The sequence below is a fragment of the Necator americanus genome, chromosome I (assembly GCF_031761385.1).
Source record: "Necator americanus strain Aroian chromosome I, whole genome shotgun sequence".
Lineage (NCBI taxonomy): Eukaryota > Metazoa > Nematoda > Chromadorea > Rhabditida > Ancylostomatidae > Necator > Necator americanus.
Genome location: NC_087371.1, coordinates 19,581,044 through 19,597,360, shown reverse-complemented (window position 1 = coordinate 19,597,360; position 16,317 = coordinate 19,581,044). Strand labels below are relative to the sequence as shown.

The 16,317-nt window shown below is 41.7% G+C and overlaps 7 protein-coding genes across 9 annotated transcripts; 5 read left to right on the top strand and 2 right to left on the bottom strand.

The window, feature by feature from the left end:
* Positions 1 to 45: 45 nt before the first annotated feature.
* RB195_006239 (uncharacterized protein) lies at positions 46 to 1,170 on the top strand (the record flags this gene model as incomplete). Its single annotated transcript, XM_064179214.1, has 1 exon — positions 46 to 1,170. One exon carries the CDS (start codon positions 46 to 48, stop codon positions 1,168 to 1,170), a length of 1,125 nt encoding a protein of 374 aa, XP_064036186.1.
* A 740-nt stretch (positions 1,171 to 1,910) lies between these two features.
* Positions 1,911 to 9,773, bottom strand: RB195_006238 (uncharacterized protein; the record flags this gene model as incomplete). Of its 2 annotated transcripts, none has more annotated exons than XM_013447902.2 (24): positions 1,911 to 2,038; positions 2,186 to 2,354; positions 2,424 to 2,570; positions 2,644 to 2,718; positions 2,785 to 2,862; positions 2,940 to 3,097; positions 3,156 to 3,260; positions 4,091 to 4,165; positions 5,028 to 5,133; positions 5,569 to 5,633; positions 5,687 to 5,790; positions 7,024 to 7,086; positions 7,150 to 7,278; positions 7,331 to 7,389; positions 7,480 to 7,588; positions 7,644 to 7,746; positions 7,817 to 7,955; positions 8,104 to 8,211; positions 8,270 to 8,407; positions 8,576 to 8,671; positions 8,767 to 8,827; positions 9,310 to 9,401; positions 9,454 to 9,579; positions 9,639 to 9,773. In XM_013447902.2, the coding sequence occupies 24 exons, from the start codon at positions 9,771 to 9,773 to the stop codon at positions 1,911 to 1,913; spliced, it is 2,568 nt and encodes an 855-aa protein (XP_013303356.2). The 2 variants fall into 2 exon arrangements, with proteins under 2 accessions (XP_013303356.2, XP_064036185.1); XM_064179213.1 differs by having other exon boundaries at positions 9,639 to 9,695.
* A 2,005-nt stretch (positions 9,774 to 11,778) lies between these two features.
* On the top strand, positions 11,779 to 12,201 carry RB195_006237 (uncharacterized protein; the record flags this gene model as incomplete). Its single annotated transcript, XM_064179212.1, has 1 exon — positions 11,779 to 12,201. The coding sequence occupies one exon, from the start codon at positions 11,779 to 11,781 to the stop codon at positions 12,199 to 12,201; it is 423 nt and encodes a 140-aa protein (XP_064036184.1).
* Positions 12,202 to 12,306: 105 nt separating this feature from the next.
* RB195_006236 (uncharacterized protein) lies at positions 12,307 to 13,404 on the top strand (the record flags this gene model as incomplete). 2 transcript variants are annotated; one of them, XM_064179211.1, is made up of 2 exons in its annotated part: positions 12,307 to 12,435; positions 12,487 to 13,404. In XM_064179211.1, the coding sequence occupies 2 exons, from the start codon at positions 12,307 to 12,309 to the stop codon at positions 13,402 to 13,404; spliced, it is 1,047 nt and encodes a 348-aa protein (XP_064036182.1). The 2 variants fall into 2 exon arrangements, with proteins under 2 accessions (XP_064036182.1, XP_064036183.1); XM_064179210.1 differs by lacking the exon at positions 12,307 to 12,435 and having other exon boundaries at positions 12,700 to 13,404.
* A 299-nt stretch (positions 13,405 to 13,703) lies between these two features.
* RB195_006235 (uncharacterized protein) lies at positions 13,704 to 13,955 on the top strand (the record flags this gene model as incomplete). The annotated part of the gene is made up of 1 exon (XM_064179209.1): positions 13,704 to 13,955. The coding sequence occupies one exon, from the start codon at positions 13,704 to 13,706 to the stop codon at positions 13,953 to 13,955; it is 252 nt and encodes an 83-aa protein (XP_064036181.1).
* On the bottom strand, positions 13,709 to 15,627 carry RB195_006233 (uncharacterized protein; the record flags this gene model as incomplete). Its single annotated transcript, XM_064179207.1, has 3 exons — positions 13,709 to 13,891; positions 15,255 to 15,341; positions 15,499 to 15,627. The coding sequence occupies 3 exons, from the start codon at positions 15,625 to 15,627 to the stop codon at positions 13,709 to 13,711; spliced, it is 399 nt and encodes a 132-aa protein (XP_064036179.1).
* Positions 14,423 to 14,638, top strand: RB195_006234 (uncharacterized protein; the record flags this gene model as incomplete). The annotated part of the gene is made up of 1 exon (XM_064179208.1): positions 14,423 to 14,638. One exon carries the CDS (start codon positions 14,423 to 14,425, stop codon positions 14,636 to 14,638), a length of 216 nt encoding a protein of 71 aa, XP_064036180.1.
* Positions 15,628 to 16,317: the final 690 nt, after the last annotated feature.

The following is a 16,317-nucleotide window of genomic DNA, read 5'->3' as shown; positions in this document are numbered from 1 at the left end:
ATTCACACTGTTTCGAAACTCATCGAGGTATCACGAGAGTACAAGATGCCGCTCTGTCTCACCTTCATCGACTTGAAAAAGGCCTTCGACTCAGTTGAGACGGAAGCGGTCGTGGAAGCCTTGGACAACCAATGCGTCCCTACTCAGTACATAAAGGTACTTCGAGAGTTGTACAGTAACTTCACAACCGGAATTTCGCCATTCTACAAGAACATCATCATTGACGTGAAGAGGGGGGTCCGACAGGGTGATACAATTTCACCCAAAATATTCACAGCCACCCTCGAGAACGCAATGCGAAAGATGGAATGGGACGACATGGGAGTGAAGGTTGATGGTCGGCAGCTACACCATTTGCGCTTTGCTGATGACATCGTACTGATAACACCTAGCATCAGCCAAGCGGAACGAATGCTGACCGAATTCGACGAAACATGTGGATGCATCGGTCTTCAGCTGAATCTACAAAAGACGATGTTCATGTGGAACGGATGGGTCTCGGATGTCCCATTCACGCTCAACGGAACGAACATATCCGAATGCACCAGCTACGTTTATCTGGGTTGGGAACTGAACATGATAAACGACCTGACCCCCGAGCTGGGCAGGAGGAGACGAGCGGCTTGGGGAGCGTACAAGAGCATCGAGGATGTAGTGAAGAAGACCAGGAACACCCGGCTCCGTGCTCACCTCTTCAACACCACCGTACTTCCTGCTTTGACCTATGCTTCGGAAACCTGGGCATTTCGCAAGCAGGAAGAAAACGCGGTGAGCGTCATTGAATGTGCAATTGAGAGAGTGATGCTAGGAGTATCCCGTTTCGCGCAAGTGAGGGACGGGATTCGAAGTTCTCTCCTACGTCAACGATCGAAGATTAGAGACGCCGCGTTTGCCAAGGAAAGTAAAATAAGGTGGGCCGGACACGTGATGCGCATTAACGACAACCGTTGGACCAGAGCGTGGCTTCTCCGCGATATTAAGCACACTACAGGAAGACCGCCGACCCGATGGTCAGCCTTTTTCACGAAGTCCTTCAAAGAAAATTATGATGCTCCTTGTGTCCCATGCGAAAGGAGGAACTACTGGGCTATTCTGGCACGCGATCGGGACAAATGGAAGAATTACTGGGGCCTGCTCGACCAGTTCGAAGATCAACGGGAGTCAAGGTGATCAAGGTGATATTATTTTGATTTTTTTTTATTAACCGCCCAATTAGTTTCTTCAATTCTGTTTATTACAATTAATTTTTCATTGCTATATGAGCGGCTATACCAGAAAGAATGAGATGAGGAGGTCGTTTTCAGGAGGGTTTTCCCAGAACTACACGCTTGACTCTGACCCTACTATAAAACTGTACATTACTCGTTTAGATAATATCTTATCAGATGTACGATTCATACCGAATCAGAACCGAGCGTACTGTCTTTATGCGAGGGAACAGAAAGCCAGCTGTGTTGAAGCGTGTTGAGGTACGTCATTCTACTACTGTAGATTGGAAGTAAACAGTTATTTTGTACACCGGTGAATTGCAATCAAACACAAATTTTTATTCAAGAGATTTCAATACAATCATGGACACAAATGAAATATGAAATAAACAGTTATACTTAAAATCAAAACAACCAAAGGGGTCTAAGCCGAAATTACCGTAATATGGTCATAGAACCTCTCATGAGCAAAACTAGAAAGTAATTCATGAAACGGAGGAGTCTGTTAACATGGACAAAAAATCCACTTTTTCAGCAAAAATACAATGTTGAAACACATTCCTAAAATGGCCAGAAATTCGATAATTTCTATAAAATACGTCAACATAAACTTTTGACAGTTACAAAAAACGACTAACATTACACATTAACTACCAACAATTAAATATTCACACAAGGCGTAAGATCTATGTAGGAGTCTTGCTATGCTTGAGCTCGTTTCTTTTTCGCGCTTAACGCTCTCCACTTTGGGGCGAGATCATTAAGGATTTGGGAAATATCCTTAGGATCGACATTTCCTTCCAAGATCACGTTTAATGTAATATGAAACCCTTAAAAATAATTTCGATACTTTCGAAACTACGTTTCTATCAAGAAAATACACAAAAAAAAAACTCTGTCAGGAATGACTTGCTCCTCTGATTCAAATGTGGCGTTGGATATCAGTGCACAAATTAATAACACTCCAGTTAACTTACCTTCTCGACTAGTGCTCGTTATGGACTGGATCTTAAGGTCCCTCTCTTTCAGTTTCTCCAGGACATCTCGATGCTCCTGTGTTTTAGCGCGTTGTATTAACTTTTCAAAAGGAAGGTGTTCGACTTCTTGTCTGGGAACAGCAACACGTCCGCAGCCAACGCCATTTACCTGATTTGTTTCGAGATGAAAACATGTAGTTGGTAGTTGCCGCAAAAGGGACGGGAATCAAGAACTTACGACAAGAATAAAGTCAATGTCACAGTCAGAATCGACTTGGGGCCACGGCACTTCATCAAGAGGACAAGATGATATCAGAGACGCCCTTATTGGTGGGACAGAAAGAAGGGCCGCCCACATTTCAGCAGCCGAATATGGTGTATAGACCTTAGCAAATAAGTGTTCCCTTGAATGCCCCAGAAATTTCTTGTAAGCATGAAGGCAAATCTATTCCACAAACCTGCATCATCGTAATCAAAGCATAGACACACCTCTCCGCTTCTGGACTGTTTCCAAAAACTGAGGGATCCACTTTCTACAACCACAAGCAAATGATCCGGTTTTGAATATTGAGATAAGGAGAAATGAGCGGAGGACCTACCCTAAGAGCGTTCGTGAACCCTTGGAGACGAGCCAAAGCAGTGTTATGTAAGTTCAACACTTCCAGGCACATTGAAACCTAAGATCATATCAAAACATTATCTCTAGATGCATTTTAAATCGTAGCGCGAGGTTTTCAACTGAAATAAAACTAACATTTCGCACGAAAAAATTGTAATTTTCACGCAAAATTCTTTCAAGCGTGACGTTGATGCGAGACTTCTGCCGAGTATCGATTGCTTTTCTCCTTTCATCTACATAGGCGGAAACAATCCAAGCTACACGATCCAACCATTTTCTCAGCCCTTTGTGGTCTTCAAAACTAACTGTGAGAATGACGAAGCGCCAGCCACAAAGTACTTAATCTAAGACCTGATTCTTCCCAATTAATCGCTTGTCGTGGGGCTGCAGAATCGAGAAGCTGAAGGCGAGTCATATCAACTCCGTGTTTTTTCAGAACATCAAGCGGGTCAACACCTAAACCTAGAGAACTTTTTGAACTATCATAATTCAGAAGAACCCGTCTTTACTAACTGACACGTATACTCTGCAATTTCAAGCAAAACAAAAATAACTGGAAATACTATAGAAATTCTGCATGGTATTTCCAACGCCTGTAACAAATCAATGAACTTACTTTCTTCACCTGTTACTCTACTATGATCGAATTTAATCGAAGTGCAATTTCAATTTGCAAAGCGTTTGATGAATTTGATCGAACTGGAGGAGAACTATCATAGTTCAAGAAAATTGTCTGTCTAAAGCAACTGGTCGAACATTTTGTGAACTTTAGACAACAAATTAAAAATTTCTTTCCACAAAGGCAGGGTGTCACGATTTTGACGTGACAAGGAACGCACAGCGAAAATGTAGAGTTTGGGTAGTAGTTTACGTTATTCCGCTTTCCTCTCTTTGAAAAACGGCGCGGAAGACGCCGTTTTTTACGATGATTTTAGTTGCGATGCGCCTTTGCACGCGCCGCATACACGAGCGAACGGTCACGAGAAAAATCAGTTATGTCTTCTCACTGGCCTTTTCAAGTGAAACCAATGAATAGGCTGCTGAGGGGACGTGAATGTAACATGTACATAGAGAGGCGTTCTAAAGTACCTCGTAAAGACTAAAATGGTTCCTACACCGTTTTTTACGACAATTAGAGAGACGAGCCGAACCACGCTGAGCTCCTCAACCTACTACCCGAACTTTATGCTTTCGCGGTGGGTTTCGCACAACGTCAAAATCGTGATACGCTGCTTTTGAAGAAGGAGCTGAAAATGAAATTAAATTCCAACAATTTTGACGCTTACCATTCCTTTTGGATTTGCTCATCTTCTCAAAAACCATGTTCAGCTGGCGACCATCCTTATCAAACCAATTATTCTCTAAAAAAAAATATACGTGTATACATAGTTATTGGAATTCAAACGTGTTAGAGCGCTCATCTATTTGTCGGAATAAAGTCATAAAATGACATATTTTACTGGGACAAATCCTTCGGTATTTGAAATATCTCTCTTTTCCATATTAATTTGCTATTCTCTGAAAATCCATAACTTTCCTAATTATCATTGCAAAGCAAACTTAAGTTAAAATGGTCCTATACATGGTTTCTTTAACAATAAAAATTTGCAGTTCAACAACGTTCATCCGACATCAACAACGTTCTAAGCGTAGGAAAATAATGTAAATATATGAGGCGATAAACAAAAAATAAATAAAATATTAAGCAGATCACCTAACGACAGATTGAGAGCATTAAAAGATCTGAAAAGGAGATGAATATATTGAAACAAGAAGCAACAAAAAGGTGGTGGATGCAAAATTTGAGAACTGGTACGGGAGCATAATCCATAGAAGAGAAAAAGAAGGAAGATATTACTCTCTTTCGCGCTGTTGTGTTTCTACTCGAACACTAACATTTTTCTTCAAACCTATTGGAAAGAAAGACACGCAGAGCTCATAGTTTGTGTAGACCCCAGTTTACTCCTAATTTATACTACATCATTTATTACTCCTTTTTTTTTGGTCGCGAGAAAAAATTACTGGCATTGTAGAGGTAGAATCATTAAAATGAAAACAAATCCAATGATACTTCTCCCGAAGTTACGGCAACATATCTGGAAAAGCTGCAAAGTCCTAAGATACCTGTCCTACTAAAATAGAGAAATCTAATAGTGATCAATCAAATCAATGTTGAAATCAGTAAAACTGTTTTCGACAATCCGATTCGTATGAAAAGGTCACCTTTTATAATGACATCATCGCTCGGCACATATTTTCCACTAGAATCTGTGTAAGTTTTTCCACGAACAATTCCTTGAGGTATAAGGTTTTTAAACGGTTCAGGTTCCTAAATCAAAAAATATCTAGTGCAGTATTGCGAAAGTAGATAATATTGAAATAGTATTCAAAAAGGAGCTAAATATTGTTCATGTTTGTTTCAGCTTCGCCAAAATGACGACTGTTCACAAATCCAATTTCTAGAAGAAATAATTTTGTTGTTCTTTGTTGTGGTTAACAATAATTCTATTGTTAACCACAACAAAAATTGCACATCAAAATCTGCCTCATTCAGAGCCCTCTATCATACTTCTCAAACAAACATTCCTCTATTCGCGCAACAACTCTGCTCGGAATTGCTTTCGATAGAACAATGAATTCTTCCTATTGTTATGCAGTCATTTTTACAACCACAATTAGAAGGAAAGGTCAATCCTTCCGAGGAAACATTTTTCATCGCTACTGCCTTAGTATTACTGGAAGCAAGGAATAAAAACTCAAACACCTGCGTTAATCCGATATCTGTCAAGAAGTACGAGATGAATCGCGCGAAGAACATGTGTACAGCGGCTGAAAAAGGCAAAAATTTGAAAGAAATACAAATTGAGCGTGGGTGATCAAACCATGTTCAATTCCGCCCACATAAATGTCGACCGGCATTCTGGTAGCAGCTTCAGGAGATAGTGGTGCTTTTTCATTGGTTGGATCAAGATAACGCAGGTAATACCTAAAAAAACCAATCGAAGAAAAGTAAATTTGTTGTTGCAGCTAGACATAAAACTGCTACGAAAATAATAACCACTAGGGAACGAAACAATGGAGAAGCCACCAAGATTTCCACAATAAAATTACGGAGATTTCTGGAGATTTTAGTCGTATTTAGAAGGAGAAAAATAACATAGCATCTCCTCGCGCCTACAAGCAACACCGATGTATCAAGTCACTGTTTTTGTCCTTTCACACAAGTCTGGTACCAATTTGTAGACCCCGCAGGTATGAAAGGGTTGGTTGGCACTGGGGCGGCATCGAATCATCAAACGTGCAGTCAGATGGTTCGGAAGGTTTTTAATTTTTGTACTTCTTTATGAGTTGCTTTCTAATTTTTTTTTTATTTTGGTATTTAATAAGTTGCAACGAGTATGATCACGCTAAAAGTCAAGTCAAAAGTCGACAACAAAAATCTGGCTCAACGAATTAATCTAACGTTCACCCTCTAAACCGTGATTGAATCTTACAGATGAACACGAACACTTTGTTGGACTCTATTGGGTAGATTGGATTCAAATTTCTGCTTCCAAATCCCTATGCGAACTGCTACTGAGAATGAATGAAGTTATTAATACATCTGTCACAGCATCACAGTACAAAAACAGAGAACGCTAGGAATAAGACAAAGAATAAAGGATACAGTGATTGGCGTTGATCAATCGCTTTGCAATGCATCAAAGTCGACTTCAGTTCACCATAGTTAGAATTATAAACACGTATTGCGATCTAAGTAATGACTTGCGGGGCCAAACCGATGTACCAAGTCAGTGTTTTTGCACTTCCAAAGAAGTCTATGATTTATCGATCCGGCAGTGAAGTAGTGCTTGGTTGGTTCTAGGGTTTTGAACTGTCGGTCGCAGCGAAACGTCCTGCCACTGCGCAACACCCGTCTCGCGGCAATGAAAACGTACCAAATGATCGATATATAAGTAAGGTTTCTAGTTGTGGGAGATTGCAGCAACCCTGACCTCCTTTGCATTACGAAAGAAGCTGATCACTATCATTATGAAAAAAAAAACAACTATAAAGCCATAGGTGCTCCTTTCATCATTTCCACTCGCTTTGATGACTTTTACAGCAATGACTGCACATAAAAAAGGTCCCACGTTGATACTAAGATTCAAAATCAAAGATTGAAACCAAATGGACTAACTGCACCTCACGTCTAAAGAAGTAACGCATGCAGACTCACCATGCAGAATCAAAAAATGTGTCCAACGTGTCTGGGTCATAGAATCCTTTCGCACCGTCCAGCCTAAAGGATACAAACTTGAAAAAAAGTTTCCCACTAAGTTGGAAAAGTACAAAAAAAAACAACCTATCACAGGCAACTTCTTTTCCAGCCATCTGTCCTTGAAGAAGAGGCAGTTGATCTTCCGCAAGGGGCACAGCCGTCTTGCCATCTGCGCTCAAAATCATCGGGATCGGTGTTCCCCATGCACGTTGTCTAGGAATTTTGGTGATAACTCTCTATCAAAAGCGTTTTCTAGCGTCCATACCTACTGACAACCCAGTCTTGCAGTGTCCTAGAGGTCATGTATCCACCATATCCACCAAACTAAAATTATAATTTACAAGAAGACTTTTACAGATGAATATAAGAACCCATCCATGACACACAAAGAAATATTGTAGGATGGAGACCTACCGCAGCAATTTCTTGCACATCATTGAGACTCATTGGCATCGACCCCTTCTTATCCTGCACGATTTTAAATTGCTCCAGAAGAGTAGAATCGGCAACCATATCGCCACATCTACAGAAATTTCTGAAGAAACTGGAAGCGGAGTCAAGAAACCTAGTCCAGCAACCTTGCATCTAAATTCATCTCTGGACCATCGTAATCCTCAGGAACAACAACAATAGGCATCCAAACTCCAGAAATACCATTAAGAGCACATACGCCAATACAATCTGCAAAGTCTTTAATTGAAATCAAAAGCACATCTGAGCTAACTCAAACAGCAGAGGAAGAACTCCATACATGGTGAATCTGCGTTGCTTCGTTTGTGATCAGACAACGGATGACGATGGCGGAGGACAATGAACTTAGCTTGTGCAACTGAAATAGGGTCCGCTACTCGTAGATCCAACAGTTCTTCCATGGACTGATGATGATCGTCCTTCAAATGGTATCAAGAAGAAATGAGTTAAAAAGGTTAACGAAAACCTTTGGCAATCGTATTATAATGCAGTAAAATACTAGCAATTGTTCTTGTAACGCAAGCAGGAAAAACTAGGATCACATTAAGCAAAGATGATGAACCTAACCCTAAGTGGAAATAAGAACCGATAAGCATCACATTTGCCGATCCAGTTAGACTGTATATCAGCAACCTCATGCCACTCGCTCAGGCGTTGTAATCCATCGCTTAGTCGCTAAAATGAAGAAATCATTAATTGCTACTTCTTCACCGACGTTTAAAGAACAGCAGACCTTTGCATAACGAGGTGTCTCCACCATCCACTGTCGCAACTTCCGTTTTTCAACTACCGCTCCACTGCGCCAACTTCTACCTTCTGAATCAATCTGTTCAGCAGCAAGAACAGTGTTATCTACGGGATCCCAATTTACCTAAAAGAAAGAGTCAAGATAGTCAGTTAGTTCCTTTTTAAAGCAATTAGAAAAATATAGGACAGAATGAGGCAGCAAATCCTTCAAAGTCTCCTTTTAGTAAAATTCTTATTTCATCTGGTTTCCCTGATTCTCCAAACGTAGCGGACCTAAACCCCTTCGGCGTACCTCTGCGAGGTTTCGCCTCAAAAGGCCTCTCTCGTGCAGTCGTAAAAATATCCACTGTGTCCAACGATAATAAGACGGTTCGCAAGTGGATAATTCCTGGAACAAGTGGACTTAAGATTAACTTCGCTGGCTTGTAGAGGCTCACATTGTTGACGGACGTTACTGTTAATTAGCGTAGAGTAACAGCATACCCTGTCCCAGTCAAAGATAATCCCTGTTTGTAGCAGCTGACTTTTCATGGACTCAATGTTACTGAAAAAGGAATTCGTACGTATTTTTATCTTCATTATTATAAGCTCACTCATTTTTATGAAACCTTTGTTGCTGAACTTCATTTTAAAAAATGAGGGAAACTTTCATTTACACTTTCACAATTTGGGGCGCCACACCATATCACGATTTCTATTTTCAATTTTTCTTCAAACGGAAGAAGCTGGGCACAATGAAGCAATTTGACGTGCTTAAAATGCCGCACACTGTACACCTAGTCATGTTTGCTCATTACGTTCTGCATTTGTAGAAAAGCTATGGAAACAGTCTGTTTGCATTTAGTTTATATTTCAGCAACGATCAGAGACGAACAAGGTCTTATCACGCTGAGGTAGAACACTCTCCCCCAGATAACTAAGCATAAGTTGGTACCAGCGAATCCTGTGTGAAAGCACCGAGCCTTTCCTGACTAACGGGGCTCACAAACTTCCCATTACCCAACACAACCCTGTAGTAAAGCATACGAGATGGTCCACTTTCTTGGATCTACTCCTCTTTCTCGAGCAGCGTTTTCAGCCGGTAATCCAAATGCATCCCATCCTATAGGATGTATGGTCTGAAAATGAAACCGTACCTTTAACAAGAAAGTAGAGAATTTAACCACTTACATTAAATCCGTTCAAACGAAAATATCTTGCAGTAACATCAGAGATAGTATATACTCGCATATGGCCCATATGTAAAGAACCCGAAGGATACGGAAACATAGAAAGAATATATTTCGAAGATGCAGCCTGAAAAATTCACAACATTCGCGTAGGAAGAAATGGGTTAGTAGATATGTAAAAAGTACCACAAATATATGAAAAAGAGCTAGTTCAAATGTTTCTGTTTCTTGGAACCTCGGCATACTTCTGTTTTCTACAAGTGTGCCTTTGAGGTTTCTAGATGAATTTTCATCAGCTTGATGCTTCGGCTTTTTCGCCATTTTGAGAGGCGTAGTGTTCCACCAATGGAGCGACGGTTGGTCAGGCTCAAGCGTGCGTTGAGAATTTCTCAGCAGGTGGTCGGAAGAGGAGTGTCGGAGCTTGAGGGGGGTCGCAAGGCTTGTCAGTAGAGGCGAAAAAATGAAGAGAGCAAGGTGAAAAAGACGGGGAGATTGACGACTTTAAATAAACTCATATTAAGGGATGCAAAACGTTGGGAAAATAGATGGCGTGAAGTACTTTTTTACGATTTTGCTGATATAATTTTACACCTTTCGTCCGAGACTAGTTTGGGAAAATAATTAGCAAATGAAAGACATCCAGATTAGGCTAAATGCGAGAGGTCATGAGCACGAAGGTAAGAAAAAGAGTGTAAATTATTCAAAACGTTCTGAACGAAGAGTTGCGGCATCGCTTCCGAGTAAGTTGGTTTTTTTTTCAATTCACTAAGAAAATGGAAAATATTGAGTATGAGAGAAGGAATCAAAGAGTGAGTATCCGGTACCAATGGTTCGCTGAAAGTGATCGAGGCCGCAGTTCTATAACACTCAATGGCACAACGTGAATTGCCGAAGTTTTTATTGCAAAAGTTAGAGATTAATCCCTGACAGAAGTGGAATTTTTGCATTTAGTGTGCGGGAGTTAAAAGAGGGCATTTCTCATCCGACAGCGACGAATTTGTTTTATCACTCGAAAAAGCAATTTCGATGCCACTACTCAGCGAAAAAAAAACATCTGCAGGCGGAATTAGAACTAATCCAGAGAAGGCTCCATGAGTTTCTGAATATCGATCACCGAAGTGAATTTTATGCAATAAGGCTGGCTGCGTTTAGTAGAGAGAGATATTTCTTCTATATTTATACAAAGTTTGGTGCTTGTAGCTTTCTTAGTTTTTTTTTTGAAACCCAGTTGAGAGAAATTCTAAATTTTGCCTCAAATTTTCGAGTTTTTCTCAACTAGCTTTTGAGAAAACCATAACACCTACAGAGACCAAAATTTGCGGTTGACGGTTTTCGCACACGCTCTATCAAAATATGGCATCGAGTACCTTAACTGAGCGGCCGTAATCTCGCAACGAAAAAAAAGTGCGCAATCTCAGATTTTCTGCGTCGGCTGCGCGTCAAAATCTGAATGAGTTCAAACAAAGTCCAATAACTCAGCTCATATTTTTTAAAGGCAAATTCTGTTCGAACTGTTTTGTAGAGGAAGATTTTTGCTACTCTTTTTTATTTTCTTCCAGATAGTTTTTGTTCTCTCAAAAGCTAGTTGAGAAAAAGTAGAGAAAAGTGGCAAATTTGTTTAATTTTTCTCAAACTAGCTTTCAAAAAAACCAGAGAGGCAATAGAAACGACATGTCAACCCCTTTATAGTGTAAATCTTCCTTTACAGAAAGTAGCCCCTTTTGTCTTCTTCCGTCTCTTCTTTAACACCGTTATTCATATTTATTTCAAGCTACTAAAATCCGACCAGTACAACAGTATATTCCAATCAGGGCCTGGTTCTCATCGTTAAAATAACTTCTGAATAACCCCTATATGCGATGAACAGTGCTACAAATAAAATTTCAGAAAAACTGGCGGTGAAATTTTCGTTTAAGTAATTCCTTTTCAGTTTTGCAAAAATCAAGATTCTGGGAGGGATCGAACTATTCATTGTCTGTAATCACTGTCTATGAGAGAAATTGTGCGTAGGAAGTAGAAAATAATGAGAAAATGCTTTCAGAATGTGAGCTACGTTGGTATTACTTGTTTTCCCACTTTGCAAAAATGCGGAAATTCCGACGGAGATCGAACTCTCAACCGTCTGTAACCACTGCCAAAATGAGAACTGTGTCGTTGAATACACGTTGAGAGCTTCCTCATCTTTTCATTTCATGTGTGCACATATGGGGCTGCGTATACGAGTCTGATTGCTACCTGCACGTGGTGGCCCTGCTTTAACTAAATGCAATCAGGCGTTCGAGTGTACGCATTGGGAACGTACGAGCTATATAACCTGCACTGATAAATGGCGAAAGCTTCCCATACATTGCAAAAAGGTGCTGTCGTCCAGCACACCGCCAAAGCCCATAACCTGAAAGGTCAACTGCCTGAAGGGAGCATGGAATCTTTGGCAACAACCATTCGTTTCGTCACGCTGAACTGCCGAACACTATCGAGTGAACTCCAACAAACCACCCTGTCTAGGCTTCTGCGATATCTCTGTGCGCCTTTTGCTGCACTGCAGGAAACACACATGAGAGATCGGCCCGTCATCAGCATCGAAAATTACACCATATACTGCGGCGATGCTGATGAGAACAAACTAGGTGGTTGTGTGATAGCTGTGAGGAACGATTACCAGAACCTGGTGGAGGAATTTGGCTCAACGTCGTCTAGATGCGCCTTCGTACGACTGCGAGATCGCAGAGGACTAAACTCTGGATCGTAAGTGCTGACGCAGCTGCGGAAACCGCTGAAGACAACAGTAAGAACGCCTTCTATGATGAGTGCGTTAAAGCCTAAAATACCAAGCCGGCAGGTGGTCAGTGTCAAAATGAACGCAAATCCGAAGATGGGACTCGAACAGCAATCCGATGTGCCAGGAAAATGGTATTATTCAGCGGAGCGCACGTCGGACAATGGTGACCGTCTGGTCGACTTGTGCGAACAGGCGGGCCTCATCGTCACTTCCACGTTTAAGAGGAATCATCGACGCCATTAGCTCACTTGGCAGGAGTCAAGCCTTTCAACGCCTGAAGAGCAGCGCAAGCGGAAGAAGACACGTAAACTTCAGCTCGACCATGTTCTGGCGAGGAACATTCCTCAGTCAGATATCCGAGTTGTTTGGGACGACGCGTTCGACTCTAACCACCGTTCAGTTCTTCTCAGATTCAAAATACGGTTCCACAAGAGAAACCGAGGAGTTCCTCTCCAAACGAAAATCGACATGGCAGGTCTGGAAGATGAAAAACGCAGAACGAAATTCCGCCAACGGGTGTCTATTCATGTTGGTGTACGAACCAGGGGGAAGCTTAGCAGTGCGAATTCCGTCACGAAGTGCATCCAGGACGCCGCAAAGGAAACACTCCCTGTTCTATTGCCGCGGAAGAAGTTTGCCTTTGCATCTGCGGAAACAAAATCCATGTACATTCCTGTATTTGTCGCGCTCAGCACTGATGACTTCAACCGGGAAAAGCGTCTTACAAGGAAGTTGCGTCTTCAACCGCAACAAGACCGCGATAACGAATGGACGTCAAGAGCGAAGGAGTTTGAAAAGGCGTGGGAGGACAAGAACAACCCGCGGAAAGCCTATGCTTTACTAAAACAGTATAGCGACAAAATGAAAAGATGTTCTCCTGTCCTTAACACTGCCAATAGAGTGGCTGTCGGTGAAGCAACCTTTCCAATTTACAGAGATCACTTCAAGACCTTGTTGAACCGGCAAGCACCATCAGCTCCTGAACTCGAGCACGTTTATAGACCGACATATGAGGTTTACGAGGAAACATCGACCGAGTCGGAGGTTCTGGTCTGTACCCAAAGGATGAAGAATGGAAAATCTGGCGGAGACGACGGGATTAGCGCAGAAATGCTAAAATATCTTCCTCCGTCTGGGATTCGTGAGATGACAAAGATCATTCAATATGGATAAACGATACGATACCTGGCTCGTGGAAGCGCGCTATCATAACTCCCCTCCACAAGGAGTTATCCGTCAGGACCCTAGAGAGGACAAAGAGTTACCTTAGGAATTATCGAGGAATCTCTTTGCTGCATGTTATGTACAAGGTATTGGAACGCATTAACGTGCCGACTCTTTAAACATCGCGAAGAAACAACGCTCGAGAAGCAAGCTGGTTTCGTCCTTTCGACCCTCCTCATCGAGGCCATCTTCACAACGCGCTCCACGCCGATGGAGTACCAAGAAAGCTCGTTCGCTTGCTTGATGACATGAATCAACGAACAAATGTTGACGTTCCAACACCAGCCGGATGTAAAACACCGTTTGAGGTGGTAACTGGAGTAAGACAAAGGGCAGTGGCAGGAACCTTCCTCTTCAATTTCGCCATCAACGACATTATGCGAAGAAGAGTAGATAAATGTCCTGCCGATATCATCCTAGCATCATCAGGATGCCCCTTGACCGATATCGAGTACGCTGAAGATGTTGTTATATTCGCGGAAAGCAGTACGAAACTTTAACATGTTGTCAATTTTGTATCGAAGCTGGCTGCAGCCAATGGACTACGTCTACGCCCTGATAAATGCAAGCAAATGTGAATTTCCTCGAGACCTCGAACGGGAATCAGGGTGGACAGACAACCGATAGAACTCGTCGATGAGTTCTGTCACCTGGCTGTACGCCGAAGGGCAACGGCAGCTACGAGAAAGATATTCAGTGAGGATGCGCTGAGATCACTTCTGCATTTAACTCCTTAACGAAATGCCAGTGGTCGGACCCCATCACCAACGAAGTCAAGCTGCGAGTCTACCTAACCGCAATTCGCCCCATCATGATGTACGGATCGGAGACTTGGGCAGCACCATCTACGGTGATGGAGAGGCTTGGTTGCACGGAACGAAATCTGCTTATGCTGCTTGGGTACTTTTAGCCTAGGGTATGCCACAATGAAGATTTTTACGTAGAGGTTGATGTGGTACATCGGCGGATGGCACGTGGAAGATATGAACATCTTGCACCGCCATCGAAGGTGGCTGAAGTAAATCGTCTTCGTTTCTTTGGTCATATATTAAGGAGATCTGCAGATCGCCTTGTTCAACGAGTCCTGAGGAGTTTGTCGTATTCGAGCTGGAAGAAGCCACCGAAAACGGAAGTTTTGGACATTGGTGGTGAAAGAGGACCTGAGGACACCCAGTGTGGATAGGCAGTTCAGGCGAGACGTAAGGTTTCGCAGAATATGGAATAGCGACGAATAGATTGATTCCGTGCAAGCTTTCGTAGAAGATCGAGAAGGTTGAGCACAGCTTTGTTCAAGGACGGCACTCCTCGGCAAAGATGCGGGTAATCGCGTCAGGCGACTACATCAGCCCGCCGATTAAGTGAGTAAGTAAGTGCACACATGTACTGGCTTACTTCTAATCCTTACAGTGAGCTGTCAGTGGCGTCTATATTATATAATACATTTTTATTTTACTTGCTGCACTTTATATTAATATCCAATATAGCACTATCTATTAGTATTTGCTATATTGTATTATTTGATTTATCTATTAAATGTACAACTTATTTCTTTAATTCTGTTTATTATAACCAATTTTTCATTGCTAAGAGCGGCTATGCTGGAAAGAACGACATGAAGTGGTTGTATACTGGAGAGTTTTTTCTCAACTACACGCCTGACACTGCGGTTAGTGGCATCATCCGATCGGCCACTACGCCTCCGAAAATGGCAAGAAAGCCGAAACCTCAGGCTAATAAAAGTCCCATATAAAAACCTTGTACGTACACTAATAGAAAGATAGTTATGAAAGAGAACTAACCTGAGAAGTATTTCTACCATTTCGCAAGTCATGAATGGGTTTCCAATACGATTGCAGCTCTAAAAGCTGGTCGCTGAACCGAGACAGCTGGAAAGAAGAGGTTTTTCTTCTGCACTAACTCAATTTCAGTGATATTTTACTGCAGTAATCTTCTCTTTCGTCCTTCAAGATACTCCCAAAATGACCAGATCAAAAAATCCGGATTCATCGGAAGGTATTTATGTTGGTTACAATAAGAGTGTACTTCGCGTCCATTCACGTGTTGATTCTTCACCAGTGGCCATTTGAGCACCGAATCAGGGTGTGTTGTCTTCAGAGAAAATTTTGATGTTCCGGTAACACTTCCTATCCTTGGCTTCAACCTTCTGAACATCTGTAAGAAATATTCTGTACGAAGGACCCACCGCTTATGTAAGCCGGATCAGCCCATTAAGACACTAAGCATCTCCTTTCAAAGAAAAGGCGAAAAAAACCACAGTACAAGGACAAATATAACTTTTACTTTCGCATTCCGATGGGAACTTTTCCACTTTCTATTCGGAAATATACGAAGGATTAAAGTTTGCGATAAACAAAGTATTGCCGTATACACGTTTTACCACTCTATTTTTCGGATAAATACAATGTAATGCAAGATCTGCTACAAACAGATACAAACTTCACAAGGAAAGAAACTGGCAATAACCATGGAGTAAGCATTTGCAAACATACACTACATGTATCTCCATTTTTACTTTATTTCTAATGTTTAATGAAAACGATATTAAAAGGCGTTTAAATGATGCCGATCTAATGAAAGAGCACGAGCAAACGAAGATTATGTATCTCTGGACGACTTCAGCAAATTGACGAGAATTTAACCAAAGGGATGTATACGGTTGTTTTATAAGTTCTTTTCCACGGTAGTGAACAATTTTAATTCACAGCGACCTGAATCTTAAAGGCATCACACCACGAATCTGAGGTGGTGCAGATTTTCGGTGGAGTATTCGTATACGGGGTCGTAGATTATGGGGAGGTGTTCCGTTTTTTCTAATTGCCGTAAAAACGGCCCGAAAGATCG